The sequence below is a fragment of the Myotis brandtii genome, unplaced genomic scaffold, assembly GCF_000412655.1.
Source record: "Myotis brandtii unplaced genomic scaffold, ASM41265v1 scaffold8, whole genome shotgun sequence".
Taxonomy (NCBI): domain Eukaryota; kingdom Metazoa; phylum Chordata; class Mammalia; order Chiroptera; family Vespertilionidae; genus Myotis; species Myotis brandtii.
The window spans coordinates 7,802,123-7,822,410 of NW_005371219.1; the positions used below are offsets into that span (position 1 = coordinate 7,802,123).

The 20,288-nt window shown below is 41.4% G+C and overlaps 1 protein-coding gene across 1 annotated transcript in view; it reads right to left on the reverse strand.

Moving 5' to 3' along the window:
• The window catches only part of ARMC2 (armadillo repeat containing 2), a 94,753-nt gene that overhangs the window by 19,290 nt on the left and 55,175 nt on the right, over positions 1–20,288 (reverse strand). The window contains exons 11-12 of the mRNA XM_014531275.1: positions 13,263–13,408; positions 8,905–9,004 (exon numbers count right to left, since the gene is read on the reverse strand). Of these exons, the coding sequence (XP_014386761.1) occupies positions 8,905–9,004; positions 13,263–13,408 (246 nt within the window). The remainder of the gene's footprint in view (positions 1–8,904; positions 9,005–13,262; positions 13,409–20,288) is intronic.

Here is a 20,288-nt window from a genome sequence, read left to right on the forward strand (position 1 = left end):
GGTGTGCCAGAGAATTTTAGGAATTAGTTTGTGTGTGCCGTGAGATGGAAAAGGTCGAAAATCACCGCACTGTATGCTTCTGAGCCCCGGGGCAATGCTACAATCCCACTGCATCCTGTTCTTTAAGGCAGGCATTCGGGTTCCGTCCTGAGTCGGGGAAGAGCCAGTTCCACAAGGGCAAAGCCGCAGGAGCTGGAAAGCATGAACAAGCTGAGGGCTTGTTGTGCTGCCTGCTCGCCCGGTCAGGGGAGCAGACCAAGGCCAGGGCTGAAAAAAAGGAGCAAGCTCAGCCAAATGCTTTCGGCACCCACTGGGAACTCGCCGGCAGAGGGCCTGGGAAGAGAGCCACCGGGCACGCTCCTGCCAGGCGGGAGGCGGAGGGGGAACCGCAGCCAAGTGGCCACAGAAAGGCGCCAGAGTGAGAGGTGGAGGGGCTGCCTCACCCATCCTCATCGGCCCCAGAGAGGACGAGGGGAGAGAGAGGTCATGTTATCCCTGGGCAGCCGCACAGCCGTGCTTGCGTTAGAGAAGAACAGTGAGAAGCGTGGCAGATGTCCCTGTGCCGCAGCCCCCACTGTCCCGTCATTCCTGGTCTCATTTTCAACACCACGATGCCCAAGCATCCAGGTCAGACGGGGCTCACAGGGCTGGAGACGGCGCTTAAGGGGAAGTCCGGACGGAATGAGAGGCCTGACTTTCAAAGCAGCACAAGCAAGGACGTGTCTGGCGGCTCCCGTACAGGGCTGTGCAGGCTCCGATGACAGCCCCACCTCTGGGAACTGTGTGTTAACCCGCCTCCCCACCCACCGACATTTCTACAGGTGGAGAGGGTCAGCCAGGCAGTTGTTCAATAGACGTGAGTGACGGGGATAGAGATAAGGGTTCTTTTTTTGGGACATTGACCTTTTGCAAAAATATTGCCAGTCTTAAAAGTCATATTGGAGGCATTTTATCAGATACCCTGCCCGGCAGATATTTACAGAAGAAATGAGAAAAGTCCCTTTATGTCCTTTCAAGACACAAACCCAAACATGTTTTGCGGAGATGCTAAATGCAGCCACGCCGACGTCAGAGGCAGCTCCCCAGGCAGGGTTTGCTGTGCGAGGCTGCTCTCCACCGCCCGTTCCTTCGTTTCTAGGCCCATCTGTTTCACATTCGGTTTGTACCACATGCATTTCCCACCACAGAGCATACAAAACGTGCATGTTTCTTAAATGGAATTTGCCATTCAATTGAATTCTGGACAGTGTTTTTCATAGATATTTTACCTAATGCTGAAGTTCAGCTTTCAAATGGCATTAAGCCAACTGAAATGTTGTGCTTCGGTCTCACTTTGTATATGTATGGCAACTGGGGTTATTAGCTGTGCCGTGGATCTTGGACCAAGTAAGCTCACAGACATGAGCCCAAGTGGTGTCCCCGAGGAAGCCCTCTGTTAGAGCTGGGAGGAGTGGATCCCGTGTCTCCGAGGCTCCTGCTGAACAGAACCCCTGGCTCGTCCGTGACCATCCTGTACAGACAGGCCCCGGCCCCTGTGCAAAGAGGGGCAGTGTAAGCCTGACCGCGTTTTATTTTAAATGAACTAGTGTCCCTCAGATTTATTTGTTGCAAACTTCCGAAGGTTAGATATGGGTATATACAGAAGTTTCTCAAAGCAGGATTACCTGCAGGAATATTTTGTGACTATCTATCTACACTAATAAAAGAGAAACATGGTAATTAGCGTACGACCGCTACCCTTCCCATTGGCTAATCAGCATATCCTTATGCAAATTAACTGTCAGCCAAGATGGCGGCCGGCAGCCATGCACTGAAGCCAACAGGGAGGCTTGCTTGCTCCAGTGACTGCAGACTCCAACGTTCCCCACCTGACTTTGGCAACTGGGGTTATTAGCTGTGCCGTGGATCTTGGACCAAGTAAGCTCACAGACATGAGCCCAAGTGGTGTCCCTGAGGAAGCCCTCTGTTAGAGCTGGGAGGAGTGGATCCCGTGTCTCCGAGGCTCCTGCTGAACAGAACCCCTGGCTCGTCCGTGACCATCCTGTACAGACAGGCCCCGGCCCCTGTGCAAAGAGGGGCAGTGTAAGCCTGACCGCGTTTTATTTTAAATGAACTAGTGTCCCTCAGATTTATTTGTTGCAAACTTCCGAAGGTTAGATATGGGTATATACAGAAGTTTCTCAAAGCAGGATTACCTGCAGGAATATTTTGTGACTATCTATCTATATATAAAAGCCTAATATGCAAAGTGTCCCCTCAGGAGTTCGACCGGGAGACTGGGAGTTCGCTCGCTCGCTATGACGTGTGCTGACCACCAGGGGGCAGCGAAGAATGAAGGAAGGCCCTGGCCAGCAGCCAGAAGGCCCCAATTGGCCCTGATTGCCAGCCAGGCCTAGGGACCCTACCTATGCACGAATTTTGTGCACCGGGCCTCTAGTTTTAAAATAAAAGTTGGTGGTTGTGTCCCTAACAAATCAGCAACTCATGGCTGATCCAACCAACGGGAGGTTAATGAGTTCTCCCTCCGGCAGGTGGCGGTGAGAGTCCCACAGGAGGGGCCCTGTGCTCAGCTCTCCTGAGTGGCCCACTCGGACCAGCACCTGAGCCTCGTCACTGGGATGGCTATCAACGCGTTATCAGTGTTATCTGTGTGTTTGGTCCCAGGACCACTTGTTTTGACACCAGTCTGGCGGACAAAATTTACAGGACAGTGTACGGCACCATCCCGTTTTCTCTAAGAGCACCCCTCGGCTGCTGGTCCGAAAGGCAAAAGGCCTGTGGTTGTCACCACTGACTGGGGAAACGCACACCAACACCTGGCACAGCTAATGTGGCTCCTGCTCCATGAGAGTCACTTCCAGCCGCACACCTGGAGAGAAAGACTGACCCTGTGTGGCTGATTGGATTAATCACTTTAGAATCTCTCCAGGTTTTGTAGAAAGCCTTCTGCTGTTAATATTGGAGAAAAAAATGTGTTAAGGAACCACCTTAATTTATACCACAGGTTCCCCAATCTGCTGTTCATTTGAATCCCTGGAGGAGCCTCCTAGAAACAGGTTCCTGGGCCCATCCCAGCCCTGGGTCAGAACCTCCCAGGGTGGAGCCTGAGAACCTGTATTTTTAAAGCTCCCCAGGTGACTCTGATAAGCCACTGATTTACATCAAGACAGAATTAGAAATTGCACCACCTTAATAGCTATTGTTTTTATAATATCGATTTATAAGAATCATCTATGTTCCATGCTAATCATTCTCACAACACAGATGTGTAGAAAAGAAAAGTCAAAATCTCATAGAGACAGATTTTGAAAAGACCCATTCTGATACGCTGAAGTCAGACTTGACCTTGACACGAGATGAATATGCATAATGTCAAGAAACAGGAAAAAGGTTACTTTTGGCATTTTCTCGCATACGTTCTTTTCTTTTCATGGGAAACAGCAGCAGGTGGGGGGAGTGGATAGTCTACTTCTCCCGGTGGCCAGCGGCCCTGTGCTCACTTGGTCCCGAACAAGATTTCCCCTGTGGAAGCAGCTGGTCACCCTGCTGTGGAGCTCCTCACCCAGATGATAAGGTCACTGAAAGAGGCCTGTGTGAGATACTTCGTTTATTACTAGAGAGGGGTTTCTTTTCTTTTAAGGTTTCTGTTTCTGTTCTTTGAAAACATAGTTGGCCATTAACACGATTTAACTGAACAGTGCGTCTCAGGAAAAGGAAATCTCCGCCGATTCCAAATGTAGTCTTCAGGCTTTTAAGACAGAGGCAATGCTGAGCCCTCAGAACAACGATAAGGTATAGAGACTGTTTCGGCACTTGGTGGTAGCTGTGTCTATTAGGAGACTACAAAGCTTCTGAGGTTTATGTCTGCAACCCACAGTTAGTGCTGCAGAAACGTTTCCTGGAGCTGAAACAAAAATAGTTACAGGAAGCGATCATTCTATTTAAAAGGCTGCCGGAGAGCTGATGTATGTTTCAAAGGCCAGTCCCAAGCCTCAACTGTTCAAGTAAACCTCAGGTGTAGCGAAGTTTTCAGCCACCACAGATGAATAGACTCAGATCATGGTGTAGAATTTCTGGAAATTAATTTTCTTTCTAGGAAAGGGGGAAGATCAAATCGTATTCCACTGGCCACCTGGGCCAGGGGAATGTGAAGGTGCCGTGCTCATCTGAAGTAATTTAAAATCCATCACTTCTATTTTGTTGTTGTGTAAGGCAGCCCACCAATGGGAAAAGTGGGGGGTGGGGGGATTATGTTTTCCTCCTCCAAACTAAGGAGAAGAAGTAAATATTTATGGAAGAAGTACTAGAGTACTATAAGAAATATTTTATGATACTTTACAGACTTCAACACATTTTACATACTCAAAATTCATTCTTTAAACACGTATCATGAGCCTACAATGTCAAGCATCATCTCAGGTGTATCAAGACAGGGCCTCTGTCCTTTAGGAACTCCCACTAGTGAGTGAGGCAGCTACACAAGTGATAACCACTTGCAGAATCACAAAAGAAATATGTATTTATAAAGACCTATGGGAGCTTTTGGTTAATGATATTAGGAAGTAGTTGGGACACCTACCAACTTCCTTGTAGCCTGAATAATTTCCCAGCTCTTCTAAAATAGTTTGGTTTTGAAGAAAATATAAATTATGTATCTATTTCTCACACAAAGAAAACCAACAAACAAAACAAAGCTGGCTCAAAATGGTAACATTTCATTCTTTGGTACAAGTAAAAGACAGTATAAAGTCAAAGTATAATTTTAGGAATGCTAACAACATGAGCACCTCCCTAGAGATCCAGGAGCCAGGAAGCCCAGAGGTCAGAGTGGGACCACCCAGTTTGCAGCTCTGTGGAAACATAAAGGACACACTCAGGGGGCAGACTCAGTGAGCACCAAAGCCGCATCCAAGCAAGTCTAGCCCCAGAGGGGTGTCTCAAGCACAGAAGTTCTCCCACTGCAGACACAGCTGATTCTCACAGCCAATTGGCCTGGAGGTCAATTCCTCCCAGTGATAACTACAACAATCAAGGCTTAACTACAACAAGACTGTGCACAAAGCCCACAAGGGGGTGCACCAAGAGTGTCTACCTCAGGTAATTGGGACACTTAGCACAGAAAGGCACTCTATCGACACAGCGAAGCATAAAAAATGCCGAGACAAAGAAACAGGACACAAACGACAGAATTGGAGGAAAGCAAACTGTTGGATATAGAGTTCAAAACCACACTTTTAAGGTCTTTAAAGAACTGTCTAGAAGCCGCCGATAAATGTAGTGAGATCTTAAAGAAGACTGGTGAGACCGCCAATAAATGTAGTGAGATCTTCAAGAAGTAAATAAATAAATAAATAAATAAATACCAAAAAAAAAAAGAACTGGGTGTTTATAAGCACTAAAAAGCATGTGGGATAAGGTTACTAGGTTAGATACACACCTGGCTAATAGCCTACAGTAGCGATTTTCAACCGGTGTGCCCCAAGAATGTTTAAAACATGCAATATACCTGACTATTTCAGTCAGGGGCACTGACCTCTTCTTCCTCAGATTGCCAAATAAAAGAATGACAACAGCCAACACAATAGCCAGTGTGAATGAATCAAAACTATACCTATTTTTATTATCAGATCAGCAAAATATATGTTTTTGGTGTGCTGCAGAATTTCAGTAATTAGTGTATGTGTGCCATGAGATGAAAAAGGTTGGAAATCGCTGGCCTACAGGGTAATAAAACCATAACTTTGGAGGTTATCTTGTCTACCAGAGAGAAATCTACAAGTTAATGTGTAACTTTCTGGTGTCTGGGCTCTAAATGGCAAGTTTAAACAGAGACACATTCTCCTCAAGAATAAGCCCTGCCGATGAAACAGCGCCCCAGCATGACTTTGTCCGGACATGCAGCCTCCCAGGCCACACCCTGTTTCTAAGTTTTGCATAGTTTTTCTTAATCGCAGTGATGTGGTTATTAACATCACGGACATACTGCTTGGATCCCAGCTCCGGGTATACTAGCTGGGTGTACTAGCTGCATGAAAGTCTTTAAAACGAGGCACTGATGAGAGAAGAAGTATCTGGTCTTGAAAGGCTTCCCAGAGAAGGGGACGTGAGAGGTGCATCTTGAAATATAAACCTGCTTTTGCGGATGAGAAGTAACCAGGGAAATTTCATGAGTCTCTTAGGCCCTTCTCACTAAGGGTCTATTTGTATTCAATATTATTTCAGACTTTTTAGGTGTTACTTTTAACAAATGTGGTTATGATGTCCACCTGGTAATTGCAAGCAAATGCATAATTGCCAAAGGCAGGCAACCATTACCAAAGGCAGAGGAAACAACCAAGAGAAAGGGAAGAGAGAGAAATCTACAGGAAGAAGACACAAACGTTTAAAGAACCTCATGGATAGACTCGTGCTCCCAGTGTAGACAAAGATCCTCTGGAGCATCAAGATGAGGTTAAGTTATTTTTAATGTCTTTTGTAATACATTTAAATATGATTTTCACTACAATGATTGAAATAAGTTTGGTGATTAAGGGTATACATTATGAATTTTCTTGATGGTTCTGAGTAAACAGCATGTTACCAAACATAGTTTGTAAGGTGCTCTTTGTTCTTTGGATCAAAATAATTTTAACAGAAACACAAAATTATAATGTAAATCAATAGAGAAAAATATGGCGTTTAAACACTAATACTGCTTTGCAGATAACTATTGGACTAAGGTGAAAAGTAGTTCAGTGAGAAGTGTGGTAAATTTTATGCCAGTTTAGAATTTAAGCCATTTAGTCTCTGGAACCAGAAAAAGCATACCCTTCCCATACTGACACATCAAGTGTCTCATATTGGCAAGATACCAGAATTTTTGTCTGTTTATTAAACATGGCTTTCATCTAAGCTACAATCAGAGAGACAAATAGTATCTATTAGTAATGCCATAAGGCTGTTTGTCACTACTCAACAGATGGGTGTTCTTTCTTTATAAGTTATGACAACTTGAAATCAAACTGTTAAAAACAAGTGTTTTCTTTCATCCACATTTGAAAATTCTAGTGCAAGGCAAAGTGGTTTTCTCCAGTAACCGTCATCTAAGTTATGTCTGATCAAAACACCAGAGCAAAAAAAGAATGATGATAAAATAAATTTACAATGAAAGACCATGAAGTAAATCCACAACAGAAAATTACAATGTAAAATCCACAACTAAATCTTTTTTATAATCTAAAATAATACTTTCAATGCTATAGTATTTAGCATTTCTACCATTTTAGTTTTTTCTCTAAAAAAGAAACCAGTAGGTGTGCCTAAGCTTTTCATGGGATTAATTCACTTGTCCAAAGATTTTAGTTCTGATAATATATTGTACCAAAATCTAAAATTATAAATGCTTAATGGATATTTACATTAACAGGAGATTGTGAATACTTTAAGGTAAATTAGTCAGACTCATTCTTTGACAAGGCAAATTCTACCTTGAAATTATACCTTGAAATCTTTCAAAGCATGTAATTTAGAGAAAATATAAAGTACATAGGGAAAGCCTTTGTAAGCCAAATACTCAAAATCAGAAACTTAAATGCATATTTGAAAATCAGTTTTTAACAATTAAATAAAAACTTAACCCTTTAAGCAAGCTTTTATCATCTTTAAAATGTAGTAATGATATAGTAAGAGCATAGAATTTTTTCTGTCATTCATATAACCAAAAAGAGACCTGCAACCTTTTAACAAATCGTTAATAATAGTGTAAAATCTGAGAAATTTTATCATTTTCATTATTTTTACCCAGTTCTGTACTTGGCTGAGTAAAAATAAGCTTAATGCTATTTGTGGCAAATAGGAATTATGTTGTGAAGTGGCTTTGATATGGTTAATATAATAATAACAAACAAATATTCTTAGCATAAACGTAACTTAATTGTTAACTGATGAAATTTACTATATGATTTTGAAAATTAACCATGTATATAAAATGTCTCCAATAAAGAGTTGATGTCACTTTGATCATTTATAAAGGTGAATAAAATTGGACTGCATTTAATGACTATTCAAAAACTTATAATATAAATTTATATTTGTACTAAGTATTATAGTTTTATTAAGGAGAAGTCTTTGTGAGTTCTTCCTTATTTTTTTATTTCAGAGAGAGGAAGGGAGAGAGAGAGAAGGATAGAAACATCAATGATGAGAGAGAATCTTTGACAGATTGCCTCCTGAACACCCCCTACCCGGGATTGAGCCCACAACCCTGGCATGTGCCCTGACCAGGAATCAAACCATGACCTTCTGGTTCATAGGTCAATGCTCAACCACTGAGCCATGCCAGCTGGGCGAGTTCTTCCTTTTTTTAAACAACTATACATGGTTTTGCCCAATTCATTAAAACCAAATTATTTCCTTTAAATACTTATGTAGAAATTTTATTTTCTAAATATAAGGTCAAAGAAATAGAGAATTTCAGTGCCAGAAGACTTTTTAGAGTATACCAAGTGTAGGGATATCCCAAACTTCAATTTACATCAGAAGTCCCTACAGTTTTTGTTGACTTGCAGATGGCCAGGCCCCTCCCCACCCATCTCACTCAGTAGGCTTGGGGCGGGGTCTGGAAATAACCAGTGCACCCCCACCTCACTCCATGGTGATTCTCATGTAGGGAAAGAACAAAGCTGTGGTAGTCCACCCTCCCTGAATCAGGAATCCTCCTACCACATGGACATTTTATTGAGGCTTTTTCTGCCTCAAACTACTCCCTCCCCAACTCTTTGCCTCCTGGGGGGCAGCCCATTACACATCTAATGGAAGTTTCTAATAGAAACCTTTACATTTAAAACATCAAGTCATTCAACATGGGCTTACATGAATACACCGATACAGAGACACACTGAAGAATTAAATGCACGCAGAACTGACCTGCTTCTTCTGATATTTGTTTATCAGATTCAAAAACAAGGCGTAGCATCTGGAATAGTTGGCCAATGCAATACAGCAGTCACGGTAAGGAGTAAGTTTGCTGCAGAAATGCCAAATGGGAAAATAAAAATAAACTTTGTTTTTCTATAAAATTCAAGTACACATTGTGTAACTTTAAATGCAGATCTTCAAAGTATTGCCCAGTGCATGAAGAGAGTCTAGAAATAGTCCACACACCAATCCAGAGAAGCCTCGGGAGGTTTGCTGTCTGCTGTAGGCTCTGGGGGCATGGAGTGGGGAAACAAAGAAAGTTCTTGGATAAACAGAGACCTGAAGCCTGTAACACATGCATACAGTATAAATTTTCACAACCCACAAAATCATGGTCGAGAAAATGCAAGCCAAGAAATTTAGACAAAATCTGGTTGGATACCAACCAGTAAATCCCCTGGGACCCCACCAGCAGCAAATGTGCTAGGGCAGTGGTTGGCAAACTGCGGCTCGTGAGCCACATGCGGCTCTTTGGCCCCTTGAGTGTGGCTCTTCCACAAAATACCACGTGCGGGCGCGCACGTACAGTGCGATTGAAACTTCGTGGCCCATGCGCAGAAGTCGGTTTTCGGCCTGGGCGAGTCTATTTTGAAGAAGTGGCGTTAGAAGAAGTGGGGGGGTGTTGGTCGGTCGGGCGAAGGAAGATGCGGCGCAGGCGGGCTGTGGGATACGCAGCGCAGAGGAGGCGCCAAATATCAACGGTACTTAAACTATATAGGTAGGTTAATAACAATGTACCTACCTATATAGTTTAAGTTTAAAAAATTTGGCTCTCAAAAGAAATTTCAATCGTTGTACTGTTGATATTTGGCTCTGTTGACTAATGAGTTTGCCGACCACTGTGCTAGGGGTGCACACTAGGCTGTTAGGGGTATACTAATATCAGGCAAAATGGACCAGAAGGCAAAAAGCCTTAAGAATAGCTTCAAATTTTCTAAAGCAAGCAAGCATGCAAACAAACAAAACCAACAAGGCAATATTGACAAACTTACATCAAATTGGGAGATATTCATAAATTTCTCATTAATTGATAGATTAATAGGTAAAACATCATTACTATTTTAAAAACTTGACCATGTACCAGGACATTAACAAGTCTCAGTACATTTTTTGAGAATTGGTATCTCACAGATCATATTCTCTGGTCAGTGAAATAAAATTAGAAATCAATATTTAAAATCCATTAAAAACACACTTTGGGAAATTTAAAAACACATAACTTTTGGGTCAAAGAAACATGAAAATAAAAAAAGCACTTAGATACACTATAAATACTACAAAATACTACCAATTAACATTGTTGGGATGTAACTAAAGCAGTAGTTAGAAGAAAAATAAAGCCTTAAAAGGTTGAAAAGACAAGAATTGAGTTTCTAACTAAAACAGTTAAAAGAAAAATATACCCAAGGAAAGTAGATAAAATGGATTAATAAGGATGAGAACAGAAGTAATAAGAAAGAAAATAAATATGCAGTAGGGTGGATCAATAAATCTATCGGTTCTGCAAAAAAACTGGTAAAAAAATGGAAAGACTGATAAAAAAAGAGAAACATCATAAATAATCAATATTAGGAATGAAAATCAATATTAACAATAAAGAGGCAGTGTAAATAGTGGTGAAATATATGACCTCTAGAGCTAGACTAGCTGGTTTGAACTGCAACTCTGTGATTTACTAGCTGTGTGGCCCTGGAAGAACTACCAAACCTCTCTACGCCTCGATTTCCACATGTAAAATGAGGATAATAACTACAGTTTCTATCTTTTAAAGTTGTTCTAAGGAGTAAATCAATTAGTAGTTGGCAAGTACTTAGACTATTGCCTGGCATGTAGTAGGCACTATCAAGTATTTGTTAAACAAGTAAAATAAATAAAAAAGGACATAATTAGAGATGGATAAGAGGATATTTGGGACAATATCCCAAAATGTTGAGTGGTAGTATTTTGTAGTATTTGTAATGTATCTAAGTGCTTTTTTATTTTCATGTTTCTTTGACCCAAAACTTAGATAAAATAGACAAATTCATAGGGGAATTTTTTTTTTTTTTTTTGAAATTGACACAAAGAGAAATAGGAAATGTGGTTAGGTACTTGACCAATAGAGAAAGTGACTCAGTAGTCAACAATATTCACACATACACACAAGGATAAAATAGCTTCTCAAGCAAGTTCTATAAGCTTTTCAAGAAAAAGATGTTTAATTTTCACAAGTTCTTCTAGAAAAGCAAAAACCCCAAAATACTTTCCAACTTGTTTTATGAGGTTCGTGTAAACCTGACATGAAAACCAGATAAGGCCAATATGACAAATGAAAAGTACAGGTCAATTTAACTCATGACCATAGATGAAAAATCGTAAACTACATGTTAGTGAACTAAACCTAGCAAAATGTAATGGTTTAACATGAAAAAATCTATTAATGTAATCTACTACATTAAAATTTTTAAAAAGAAAAACCACACAACATAGATTCAGGACAAGCATTTAAGAAAATTTAACAGCCCTTCATAGACAAACATTTTCCTTAGCCTTCTAAAGGGTATCTATAAAAACCTACAACAAATATTATTTTTAACTGGTAAAACCACAAAAATATTTCCTTTAAAGTCAGGATAAAGGCACTAGGTCAAACACTCTCACAACTTTGTATGGGGCATCCTAAGCAATCTGAGAAGAAAGAGGTGGGGACATGGAAGAGGAGTTGTAATAAATGGGAAAACATTATCCTCCAAGAGAATCTATAGATAAACTCTTACATCTAAAATTCATCAAGATCCATGGATACCTAATAATCAAATATCAATACTATTCACATATACCAGCAACAACCTATTAGAAAACAATTTTTTAAAAGATTACATTCATAATCACAGCAAAAACTATGAAGAAATAAGTCTAACAAAAGATGTGCCAAATACTTTTAGAGAAAATTATGAAATGTTATTGAAAGATATAAAGAAAAAGAAGACATCATAAATGTTTATGGATGAAAGACTCAGTATCATAAAGATGTCATTCTTCCCCCTCCCACCCCAATTACTCTACATACTCAGTGTAGGTCCGCGAATAACCCCAAAGGTCCTATCATGGACCTTAGCTGATTCTCCAATTCATAAGGAAGAGAAGAGAAGAATTTGGACTTTAAGGGAGAAAAGAAGTGATGGATTCATCTTACAGCCAGGCAAATTAAATCTGTAATAGTAAAACATTGTCTGCTGGTCTGAGAATAGACCAGATGAATGCGCAGAAACAGACCTACAAGTGTGTAGAACCTTGTGTTTGATTGACTAGACATTTAAAATCAGTGGGGAAAAAAGATGGTGTAGTTGACTAAAGGTGCTGGGACAGTTGACTATTCATCTGGGAGAAAAATTAAATTGGATCCCCAGATGCCACCATACACAAAAATAACTTGATCATTTGCCAGTACAGTGCTTCTAAATGAGAGCTGTAAGTACCCAGAACAAAGCTCAGGAAAGTGCAGCGCTACGAGATCAAGTCTGATGTCACATTCTCAAACTGGGGTCAATCACCAACTCAGTCTTCAGGAAGTTTTCTATTTTTTAAAACAACTACAGTACTAGAGTTCAAGAAAGGGCCAGGTCTCTTGAGAAGGATCATTATGTAAAAACACCGGCAAAGAGCAGTGAGGAGGAAGAATAAATGCATACTTTAAAGATGGTTCTGAAATTTGACATTATGCTTTGAGGCAACCTGGATTCAGGTGATCATCAGTTCTGCAGTACAGTGTGGACACGACCAGTTTATGTGTGAACCAAAGTTCAGCCAAACAACAGAAATAAAACTTCTATTACAAGTTGTCAGATCAGACTTTCTCAGCAATGATCTCCTTATGGAGTTAAAACCCTTAAAAGATTACAAAAGTATTGTTTCCAAGTATATCAGAAAGTTTGCCATGTTTTTGGAAACAGTTCTTCATCTCCAATAAACTAACAGAAATCTTTGTTTGTTTTGGCTGTTTTGTAAGAACACTAGGATAACTCACAACTCACCAAAGAACTAAAGTGACTTACAATCAATGAGTTTAGAACAGCCGTGGGCAAACTACGGCCCGTTTGAAACTCAATGAGTTTAGAATCATATTAGAAATACATAGGAAATGGAGTCATGGATTTACTAGTAAATCATTTATTTTAAACTTGGGCCATTAGATTTAGCTTTGCTGCTAGGTGAAGTAAGAAGCAAAAATAGGATTCCTTGCAAGCCACACACACAAATATTAAGGATAACCTGAAATCCAAGCATTGGCATTTTTGTAAGGCTACCTTGTTGCTCAGTCTACCTACCTGAATATTCTGGCAATATTGGTGCAGACATCCTTGTCACTCATGTACTGTCCCATCACCCTGCAGAGCTGGGCCAGGGCGCCGATGCTCAGCAACTTACTTCTTGCTAGGGGTGAATCAACCAAGTTTCTCAAAGTAGCAGTCATCTAGGATAAAAGCATGTTTGTGCCTTTTTTTAAAAACTGGAAAATATAGCAACACTAATAAGCACAGCACAATTCATCCCATAAGTTTCATTATATTTGTTATGCATCTCCCACTAGAGAACGTGGGCCTAGGCACAAATAGAATAAAAAGAAAACCAAGAAATGAATACAAAGAAAGCCAGCACTGGTTCAAAGGTAAAGAATGAAATATTCATGTTAATAATCAATTAATATACCAAAGCCCCAGGGTAACAGAAATCATCATCTGAGTTTGTCAACAGAAATAAGATCTTTAGTGACTCTGCAACGTGCCATATCAGTTCCACCAATAAGAAACGTCTTGTCCCATAGTCTTGTAAGTAGCACCAAGGAATGCTGTGGCCAAAGAATATTTAAGACCATTAGTTTCATTCATTCTCTTCTAAGAGGCAAGTATTGATTTTTTGAAAATTTGTCTTATTTTTGTAAAAAATGTTCAGGAGAGCTATCTATTTTAGCCTTTGTCTAAAAGTAGAGAAGAGAACAACTTAGTAAATCCATAAAACTAACATAGTTGTTATCTAATAAGTTTAATGCGCACTGTGATTTGTCCTTATACTATAGTACAGTCAGGTTACTAGTTAAGAGAGTCAGATCAGGAGTTGGATGGCCTGGCCAAGTTCCAGCCCCACCACTCATTAGCTTGGGTTAGTTAGTTAACCCCCCAGAGCACATTTTTTTCTCATCGGTAAAGTGGGGGTGGTAATAATTGCCATGAAGTTGTGAGGATTCAATGAGATGAGATGTGGGAATGGCGTTGCAGGTGCCAATTAACTAACAACAGCTCAAGAATCCTGGGTTTCATCCCTACCTTTGTTGTGGGACTTCACATCCAAAATGCTGAAGAGAGATCACTGGTCTCAGAGTCAAATGATGGAGATTCAAGTCCCAAATCTCCTCCTAGTTATATGACAGAGGCACTCCTCTTTCTCTTGTCACACCCAAATAGTCATCTGGTCTACCTCTTCTCTTCATCACCAGGTCACTGGTTCAGTTTAAGCCACTTCATCTCTTTCCCAAACTCTACAGCTCACTGATCAGGCTCCTTCCCATCTCTGTCTTGTCAGGCTCATCTCCCCACAGTGTCTCCCAGAGGGAGCATCTCAAGAGCCAACCTTCCCTGTTCAAAGACCTCCTCTGACTTCTGGTGGCCTATTGGTCAAAGTCCACATTCTAAAGGCACTTCACTCTCTACAGTTCACCTCTCCAGGTCCATCATCTCCTCCTCCTCCTCCTCCTCCTCCTCCTCCCCATCATTTAGACTCTGCACCATACACAATGCCCTTGTCATGTCACAGTTCCAAGCCTCTGCCCAGAATGTCTTCCTCCATCACACTCCATGCCCTTTCTCCAGTCTGCTCACCTCCAGCTCATTTTCTGGACCAACCTGAAGCTCACTTCCCCATGATGTATCAGTGGTTGATCACATCCTCTTCCAGGTTAACAAACCATCCTGTTCACACCCACAACTCACCTATCACAGAATCATAGCTACTTGTTTCATGCACCTTCTCCCATGATGAGCTCCTCTAGGGCACAAACCATTTCTTGTTCCTCTTTCTACTCAGAGGACAACAAATATGCCCACGAAAAGCTGGCTGGCTGAAACACAAAAGGAGAAAGAGCAGAGGGGAATAAAGACAGAAAGTGAGGGAGGGAGGGAGATGAAGGGACCAGGGAGACAGAAAGAGAGGCATTTCTCCTTTAAGGAGCCTCTGGCAAGAGAGTGCCTGGATTAGCAGAGGCCTGGTGGCAAACCAGAGTCTGCACCCTGGGGGAGGAGGGTTAGGAGGAGGTCACCAGGCAGATGCAGCCCTGAAGGCCCCGCATTTTGAGAGGCTGGCTGTGAGCCACCAGTCTCACTGCGGGTGTGGGTATGGGGTGAATGCTGAGCCCAGTCAAGTGGCTTTTTCTGGGAAAAATGTAAAAAGATCGGTGGGAGGAGAGGCTAGCTAAATACTGTGGTAACAGTAGAGGCGAATTCCAAGACAACCCACTTAACTCTCAACCTCGGTCCAACTTTTAACAGAGATAAATTTGCGGAAATCATTAATGAGCCGTGTGCTCTGTAGCAGTCTTTGCTTCCAGCCTCCAGGAAAGCCCATCCACTGGGCCTGCAGGAGTGCACCAGAGTCCAAGCCTTATGCTTAGAAAAATGTATCTGTTTCTTTCTTAACTTTTTACTCTAATTCATAATATCCTGGACTCTACTTGGTTATGCACTTGCCTATTTTATTGTATATAATCTTTTAAACCATCTCAAATACTTTATATAAAAAAAAAATAGAAGGAAGAGTTAGATGCTTGGTTAGCTTCCTAACTGGAACAATTCCCAACCTCTTAGCTACTCATCAAGATGTAGCAAACTGAAACACATGAGTTTCGATTCTTATTTTTCCCATGTCTTAATGAGCAGCCCCTTGGGACAGCTATACTGAGTCAGAAGGCAACCAGTGGGAGGAAGAAAAAAGAGAAGAATGTGGAATTGACAATCCACAAAGAGGATTAATAAAATGTTAAGTGTTCTTCTTTAGTAGAAGTTATTAGATGATGTCTGGGACAAAAGGGGACTGACATTTTTGGTATATATCCAGGAAAAAACATTCCAGTGTAATTCTGGTGACTAATCTACTGCTGGAAAATGACTGAGCTACTCTCTACAACTTCATGGTGCTCGCTTTTTTTTCTGAGGCAGTTACTTCTCTCTGTATTTCTCCAGATTCCTGGACATAAGTGGTCCTAGCATTGCCCTCCCCCCCCCAAAAAAAATCAGAGTGTCCAGGTAAAATGCCTGGTGAGCTTGGCAAAGCGGTCCTAGCTCACATTGAATTAGTTGAGCCTCAAGTTCTCACTATGCAGTCAACATGGGGAGTCCCATTTTAAAAAGAAAAATTATATTGAGACACGATTAGATGGTTTATAGAGGCTCAAACAAGCATTTTAACACAACAAAACTAGAAGGCAAAAGATTTGGCATCTATTATTTTCAAATGGATTATAGGTACTTTATTCTCAATTTCAAATTATGTTTGCAATGATTAATTAATTAAAAAACCTTCGTAAACACAAGAAATCTTAAAAATGAAGGCCCCCTCCCCCCCGCCAATTTAGATCAGTGGACTTATATGAAAGACAACACAGGCCCAGCAGATGTGGCCCAGTTCCCAGCATTCTCTACGCACTGGATGGACACAGTAGGGAGGGCTTGGTGGCCCCCCCGAGCTTCCGTATAACTGCTCATTTCCCAGTAGATGACCCCTCTCTTCCCTTTGTACCATTTACCCGTCAGCGTCCCCAGGCCCTAGGAAACTCACCAGATTCTGCTCCAGGAGGCATTCAGCCATCAGAGCTGCCCCAGATCAGAGGAGCCAGATCACAGGCTACCACAGAACTCCTGTTTTGGTGCAACAGAAGTTCAAAAGGCTTTGTGGCTAGCAAGGGAACTTTGCCATCAATCATGCCATTGTTGGCTGAAGAAATATTTTCCCGATTTTAAAAAACCAGCTTTCAAAGAAATCGTTGGAACATGATGCAATTGAAAACTGTACCATTAATAGTTTGAAAGGTATTTTTCTTCCTCTACCAAAATTAGCATCAAGATTCGGTTTTATTCCTTTTTACACTTTGAATGCTATTATGGAAAGGATTTGAGCAGTTACTTTATGGTTTATAAAGCTAGCTCATGCTCTTGATCTCATTCGCTCCCTAAACCAACCCCAGGAGGCCAACAGAAAGGTAGTATGAGCCTCACTTTTCAGATGAGGAAACTGAAGCCCAGAATGTCCACCAGTGACTAGGTAGGTGGGCATCTCAGCCTCCGACTCCCTGTCTGTTGTCCCCCTCACTCCATCTGGCTGTCTCTAAAAGCATTTTATTTTCTCAATCATCTGGAATATCCATAACCAAAAATCCCTCGAGCTTTATCTCAGCTGCCAACGGCAAAATGGTTCACTTCCCGCTGATGATGTGACAGAATAAACAGGACAGCCAGAGACCACGAACAGTGTCAAGTGATTTAAGACCAAAGCCACACCATTTTCCAACCTCAGCAAAACCGTCTCCCTCTATTCATAAAAGCACATTCAGTTTTTGGATTTGTGCCTAACTGAGACCACATATATGCCAAAGTCAGAGCCTCTGTGGTAACCCAACAAGTTTCATATTGTCTCATATATGATTAGCACAGTCCTGGCTGAGACAAAAGAAACCAATGACAAGATGCTGCTATATACATGAAACCACAAGCACCAAAAATTCCCAAGCCTTTCATTGGAGTTAAGGCATATGCATATGAAAGTAATACTAACTCATAATCCTTGATAATGCCTGGTGCCTGGCTATGGAGCCTGTTTGGCACATTCCTTCCATGGGTGTTCTAGGTCAGCAGGAACAGGTTCTGTCCTCCTCAAACCCTCAGTGTCCTACTTTGAGACTCTAACGTTTGCCTAGGTTTATTATATGTCCATTTATTGCCCCTACATCAGTTACCTTGGTAAAATGAGTAGGTGGCTGTTTCTTCTAGTTGTGGCTATTATATGTATCACTATAGCTGGAATTTCGAATGACCACTATTTTATTGTATATAATCTTTTAAGCCATCTCAAATACTTTCTTAAAAAAATAAAAGAAGTAAGAGTTAGATGCCTACATAGATATAAATGATTTACAATGCCAATGCAGTAAAGTAAGGGAAGTGAGTCTGAAAAGGCAATGCATTAAGAACTACCAAGGGATAATACCGGTTTTCACAATTCCATGTTAAAGTTAGGGACGTTTCTTTTTTTTTTAAAATATATTTTATTGATTTTTTACAGAGAGGAAGGGAAAGGGATAGAGAGTTAGAAACATCGATGAGAAAGGAACATCGATCAGCTGCCTCCTGCACACCCCCTACTGGGGATGTGCCCGCAACCAAGGTACATGCCCTTGACCGGAATCGAACCTGGGACCCTTCAGTCCGCAGGCCAACGCTCTATCCACTGAGCCAAACCGGTTAGGGCGGGACGTTTCTTTACTGCCACACAAATACAACGAAGGGATGAGGATGAAGCCGCTATGACAGCAGTTGAAAGCAACTGGCTCTCCCCAGAAATAGCAGGAGCAGGAATACTTATTTCTCGCTTTTGATCTGCCTTTCTTGTGAGGAGACTTCTTTTGGTGTAATACTCCTGCCCCCTCTCCACCTCTCACTTCCTGTTGGTGAGCACAGGTGTCCCCTGCTCCTCCAGGGGCAGCAGCAGACTGTGACTCAGTGAGCAAGTCTAATTCGGGGGTTCAGGGTTAGAAAGCATGCCTGCCTCAGCTTAAGCTACAATCCTTCAACCATGGTGGTCACTTTCTCCCCTTTCCCATTTGCCTTAGTTTTTCTCTTATTTCCAATTCAAAACCACAGACATTATATGTTTAGGGCCTCTGAGTCTCCCCAAATCTTCAGACGTGTTGTGTCTGGAGAGTCTGAGATAAAATGAATTGCCTATATGTAGCTCCTTCCCAAGAAAGGGAAGAGCTAGGCTCTGCCTGCCTAGTCTCATGCCCATTGGGCGAGTGGCTGGTTAGTTATACACTACAGGGTATCCTTCACAGGATACAGGAAACTTCATAAGTAGAAAATAGCTGCCCCCTCCCACTAACAAATACATCATTAAGAAATTAGCAAGCCTAATAACCAACACCAAAGATTATGACAAAAACACACATGCCATTTTGCCCTGGCCAGTATTTCTCAGAGGTTAGAGCATCAGCCTGCACACCGAAGGGTCTCAGGTTCAATTCCCAGTCAAGGGCAAGTACCTGGGTTGCAGGGTGGCTTCCCAGCCTTGGTCAGGCGCCGTATGAGAGGCAACCAATTGATGTGTTTCTCTCACATCTCTCTCTCTTTCTCTCTCATCCTTCTTTTATTTCTCTCTCTCTCTCTCCTTCCCTCCCTCCTCTCCACTGTCTCTAAAAATCAATGGAAAAAATATTGAGTGAGAATTAAAAAAAAAATTTTCATCTAATTGCAAAAACAATATGCGAATAAGCAAAATACACCACACAGAGTACTCTAGTTAACTGTGTTGCACTTTATCAATTTTCTTGCTTTAGTAACGTAAGATGTCACCATTGGGAGAAGCTGGGCGATGGACCTCTCCACTATGTTTTCAACATCTTGTGAATCGAATCTATACTTATTCAAAATAAAAATAAAAAAAAGGCAGATCCAAAGAGTAAACACTGTGCATTCCGTTTATATTAAATTCCAGAACAGCAGAGCTTATCTATGACGAAAGGGATCAGAAAAATGGTTCCCTTTGGTGGGGGTGGGTAGGAGAGTAGGAATTACCTGGCAAGGGGTGGGAGGGAATTCCTGAGAAATCCACATCTTGATGCAGATGCGGATGTGGATTACATGGCTGGATGCTTTTGTCAAAACTCATCAAATATCAGAACTGAGCATTTCTCTGTATTGTAATAAATTACAGACCTCCATGAAAGCAATTAGAAAAGACACGGCCTCCTCTGCTGCTTCCTATCCAAGCAAAGTCTTCCAAAGAGATGCTTCAAAATATGTTCTCTGTCTAATCATCCAACCTCTAATAAAATTAGCTGTGCCAATTTAAGAAATATAATCATGGGCATATTTGCTTCCATTTTATAGGTAAGCTGTTTATTTCCTCCAGAAACCAAAGCAAGTTTCCATCAGGTAGAAGTTACTGCCTTGGTCCTGATTCCATGATCTGAAGAGGCAGGCTACCCATAGGCAGGTTAAGCCAGAGAATGAGAGTTAATACACTTTCCAGCTTATGTATGCATACTCGTAATTTACTTGGTAATGTGTATATATATATATATATACACACAT